Source organism: Capricornis sumatraensis, chromosome 18 (genome assembly GCF_032405125.1).
Source record: "Capricornis sumatraensis isolate serow.1 chromosome 18, serow.2, whole genome shotgun sequence".
NCBI lineage: Eukaryota > Metazoa > Chordata > Mammalia > Artiodactyla > Bovidae > Capricornis > Capricornis sumatraensis.
In genome coordinates, this window is record NC_091086.1 from 30,742,398 (window position 1) to 30,747,159 (window position 4,762).

The 4,762-nt window shown below is 55.4% G+C and overlaps 1 protein-coding gene across 1 annotated transcript; it reads left to right on the top strand.

Moving 5' to 3' along the window:
* The first annotated feature begins 250 nt into the window (after window positions 1–250).
* On the top strand, window positions 251–2,579 carry CCNO (cyclin O). The gene is made up of 3 exons (XM_068990365.1): window positions 251–634; window positions 1,274–1,459; window positions 2,094–2,579. The coding sequence occupies exons 1-3, from the start codon at window positions 251–253 to the stop codon at window positions 2,577–2,579; spliced, it is 1,056 nt and encodes a 351-aa protein (XP_068846466.1).
* The last annotated feature ends 2,183 nt before the right edge of the window (window positions 2,580–4,762 follow it).

Here is a 4,762-nt window from a genome sequence, read left to right on the forward strand (position 1 = left end):
CCCCGGTGCAGACGCAGGAGGCTGAGTGTGTCAGCTGCGCGCTCGTGAGCGGGTCTTTAGCCGGGAAAGCGCGGTTTCCGTGGGGCTCTGGGCTCAGCCAGTGAGAGGCCGGGGGTGTGGCCGAGCGAACGCGCAGGCCGAGTACTTAGGGGCTGGAGGCGAGTCCGGCCTGGTCTCCTCCGCACTCCTAGGCGCGCGGGTCCACCTTCTCCGCAGCCCGGGAGTCATAGAACGGCCGTCCGACTTCATCATGGTGACCCCGGGCCCCACCAGCCCCACCAGCCCCATGAGCCCCGCCGCCTGGGCTGGGAGTCGGGACGCCCGGAACCTCCGCGCCCCGGTGAAGAAGAGCCGGCGCCCACGCCTACGGAGGAAGCAGCCGCTGCAGCCGCTTAACACAAGCCCGCTCCCGGGAGACTCTGGAGTTTGCGACCTGTTCGAGTCCCCCAGCTCCGGCTCGGATGGCGCAGATAGCCCCGCGGCGCGAGGCTGCAGCCCCGCGCCGGGTGCCGCCCAGCAGCTGGCGCAACTCGATCTGCAGACCTTCCGCGACTATGGTCAGAGCTGCTACGCCTTCCGCAAGGCGCGGGAAGGCCGCTTCCACCCGCGGGAGTCGCTGGCGCGGCAGCCACAAGTGAGGCGCTGGCGGAGCCAGCTCTCCGCCACCGCTCCTCTTCCTTTCCCGGGCTCTTTCTTTTCCTGCTCTGTCCGCCCTCCGCGGCGCCCTGGCCCTCGCCAGCCCAGCTCCTCTCCCTCCCTCCGCTCGAGTCGGAGCGAGAAAGAGCTTTGAAGGGCCGGGCCACCAGCCTCATTTTACAGATGGAGAAAAGTGGGGCCTGGACGGCCTCAGTGACCGGCCCGAGGTCTCCAAACTGGGTAGCAGGGACCCGGTAGAATGCAGAGGAGTTACGGCAGTTTCTAGGTTCGAGTCCGGACTCCTACCCACCCCGGCAAGTTACTTAACAATCTGAGGCTTGCTTCTTCATTTGCCAAGTGTGGGGACCCTTTGAATTGCTGAGAGGGTTACACGAGGTAACGTGTATCCGCACTGGGCACAGCGCCAGGCGTGAATCCAGGCGTCCCGGCGCCCAGCCCCGCCTGTGCTCGTTCCTCAGCGGCGCTGCGCACCTGTTTCCCAGTTTCCAGCACCTCTCGGCTTTTCCTTTGTTTCCCGCCTCCCTCCGGGGACGCTCCGGTTCTTGGTGCCCTGTCCCTTCCACAGTCCCTCTGAGCCCTAGGCTCAGCGGGCCCGCCTCCTTCCTCCCTTCGGCAGGTGACGGCGGAGTCCCGCTGTAAGCTGCTCAGCTGGCTAATCCCCGTGCACCGCCAGTTCGGCCTTTCCTTCGAGTCGCTGTGCCTGACGGTGAACACTCTGGACCGCTTCCTTATCACCACGCCCGTGGCTGCAGACTGCTTCCAGCTGCTCGGGGTCACCTCTCTGCTCATCGCTTGCAAACAGGTACCTCCTCATGGGGTCTGGGGGCAGCCAGGCTCCTGGCCGCTCTGGCTCTCCAGTGCACTTGACTGAACTCTGCTGCTGCTGCTGCTAAGTCGCTTCAGTCGTGTCCGACTCTGTGCGACCCCATAGACGGCAGCCCACCAGGCTCCCCCATCCCTGGGATTCTCTAGGCAAGAATACTGGAGTGGGTCTAGGCTCCCTGAACTCATTTTGGCAGAGGTTTGCACACTTGCCTACCCCACAGCCTTAACTTCACAACTCCTCAGCCACCCGCCCCCGCCGCCGCCCCCGCCGCCGCTCGGGCCAAACGAACAATCCTTTCACTCAGTCCCCAAAGAAAAAAGCCGAGTCTTCACAGCTCTCTGTAGCCTCTCTATTCTAGTTGCGGGGCGGGGCGGGGCGGGGGAGGGGGCGGGGGCGGGGGGGAATCTGCCAAATTTCTCAAATCTGTTTTCTGCGCGACAGTAGTTAGAGAAATTGCGCAGAAAGTATACCCCAGACAACTACAGTGGAAGTATGGAGAGAGGAACCCCCACATCTCTCTCTGGAAGGGATGGGGGGAGTCCTGGTTCGCCTGGGGGGTTCTCTGGCCCTGGATGCTGCACAACAAGGGCTGAGTGTCTTTGTGTTACAGGTGGAGGTGCACCCGCCTCGCGTGAAGCAGCTCCTGGCCCTGTGCTGCGGTGCCTTCTCCAGGCAGCAGCTCTGCAACCTCGAATGCATCGTGCTGCACAAACTGCATTTCAGCCTGGGCGCTCCCACCATCAGCTTCTTCCTGGAGCATTTCACGCACGCGCGCGTGGACGCCGGGCAGGCCGAGGTCTCCGAAGCCCTGGAAGCGCAAGCCTTGGCGCGCGGGGTGGCGGAGCTGAGCCTGGCTGACTACGCTTTCACCAGCTACACCCCCTCCCTGCTGGCCATCTGTTGCCTGGCGCTGGCCGACCGTATGCTGCAGCTCCCTCGCCCCATGGACTTGCGCCTCGGTGGGCACCCTGAGGCGGCGCTGCAGGACTGCCTGGGCAAGCTGCAGCTTCTGGTGGCCATAAACGGAACCTCCCTGACTCATATGTTGCCCCTCCAGATCCGAGAGAAGTGTTCCCTGTCCCCGAGCTCGAAATAAAGTAGACCCTTGGTCTCCTTTGATCCCCTCTTGGCTGTTGGACCTCTCCCGTTGCACTGAAACAGTACAGTACTGACCCAAAGAGGGGCTCTCAGGGCTCCCACTTAGTCTCCAGGTCATCCTGCAGGTTGTATAGTGTAAGGTAGTAGCATCTCATTGTTTTGCTAAGAGCACAGAGAAAAGCAAATCTCTCCCCATAAACAGGCTGTCTTGGTGGTTTATCTGAATGTTACAAATGCAAGCATTTGTGCGAAGAGGGAAGCTGAAAGCAAGGTGAGAACAGAAGTGGTCAGTAACTAAGGAGAGCACCTCCCTCCCTGGGGCCATCTCTGTTTGGAAACACCAGGTCCCTCGAGGTTTCTGTAGCCAGTTACAAGGCGAGTCAGGGTCACTTGTTGGCCTGAAACCAGGGATCCTCTTGTTAGGAAATTGACTGCTTACTCCTAGAGATTCAAAGGGTGTTGTGGGGTGTGAGACTGAAAAGAATGCACTGCAGCCCCTGTTGTTTCTGGGGGTGGGAGGGGGAGGGCATGAAGCACACTGCTGGTGCAGGAGGCGCCAAGCTGACAAACTTTGGGACCAGGCAGTCCCACTAGCTAGGGCAAGTAAGAGCTACCCTGGTAAATGCCAGATAAGGAAAATTGAAGGCTTTGCAGGCGGTGGTGGCCACTACAAATTGAATCCATTTATCCTGCCGTCACATGGTTGAAGGGTTCCCGCTTGTCTTATTCCTGCTACATGTGAACCCACAGTAACAATATTACAATAGTAATAGTGCTTAGGTGTACCAGGCACAGTGTTCAGCATTTGTTATTTCAGTGCCTCCAACAATAGGCAGAGTCTATTATCCCATTTTTCAGAGAAGGACACTGGGCCACAGAGAGGCTGAACAACAGTGGAGCAATCAGGATTTGAAAGTAGGTGGTCTGAATCCAGAGTTCCACCCTTTGCCACAACGCTCAATTTCTCTCACAGGTTTCTGAAAATGCTCAAAAAAGTCTCTTCCCAAGGCGCATGTGGGACAAGTGATCTATCTGCTCAATGTCCTCCATTCAATAGGGACTATGGAGAATGTATTTGGAGAGCCAGTACAGTCCCTGGCTCTGGTCATGTTGCAGGAGTCATTTTACAGATGGAAAAGCGAGTTAAAAAATGGGACAGAGACTTGCTGGAGTTCTGACTCCACAGCTGTCCCACCATCTTCATCCTTACTGTTGGGAATCTGCTGTAGGCCCTGAATCTGTAGCCTCCTGCAAATTTCTTAACCTGAACCCAAAAGCCAACTGTCACCAGGGCTGTTCTGAAGCTTAAACTAGATTCTTATGAGGTACTATAAAGTAGTGGTTACATCTGGGCTCTGAGATCAATTTGCTGGGTGACTTTAAGCAAGTCACATATCTGTGCTTAAGTCTCTCTTGTAAAAAGGAAAATAACAGTAACACTTACCTGGAAGTGTTGAGGTATAGATTTAATGAAATGTTCTCTACACACCCCTCAGCACAGGTCTTGCCTGGTACATAACAAATCTTCAAGAAGGCTGGTGCAGCCTACACAATGATGGGCAGGGAGATTACACAGAAAGAAAAAAAAATAGAGATAAAGCGAATATAGGAAAATGTTAATGCTACCATTGTTCATTGTATTGGTTTTTCAAATTTTCTGTATGGTAGAAAAAATTCAAGTTGGGAATAAACTGTCATTCTACTGCATTTAGCATAAACCTGAATGTATGACAAATGGTACAAATAAAAAGCAAACTCAAAACATATTTAGAGAAACTTCCTTGCTCTTCTTAGGCACCCATGTACACTCTAGAGCGAAGAGCACCTGACGTTAGGTGTCTGGGACCCCTTATCTCTTGATAGGTTGATATGCTATGCTTTCCAGGAACTTACTCCTTAGCTCAGGGAAAGGGAAGTGGTAATCGCCAAGCTGTTTGAGGAAAAGCTAGTCTGTGATGGTGAAAAGGAGGAGGAGAAAAATCACAGCATCTCTTCCAAGTTCCAGAATATCTGGAGCCCTCAGCCTGAGTGTTAGGGGTGGGGTTTCTCTGCAAAAGAATGAGTTGAGGAGCAGTTGTCTTCACCAGCATTTACTGCATCACTCAGTTGAAACTGATATGGGTGATTTGGTGCCAGAAATCATCCAGACCAGGATAATCATGCTATTCCAGCTCCCATTGC

Coding starts and splice junctions, on each gene's coding strand:
- CCNO (XM_068990365.1), top strand. CDS start 251: ATGGTGACCCCGGGCCCCACCAGCCCCACCAGCCCCATGAGCCCCGCC. Junction 635..1,273: donor CGCTGGCGCGGCAGCCACAA/GTGAGGCGCTGG, acceptor TCCCTTCGGCAG/GTGACGGCGGAGTCCCGCTG. Junction 1,460..2,093: donor TGCTCATCGCTTGCAAACAG/GTACCTCCTCAT, acceptor TTTGTGTTACAG/GTGGAGGTGCACCCGCCTCG.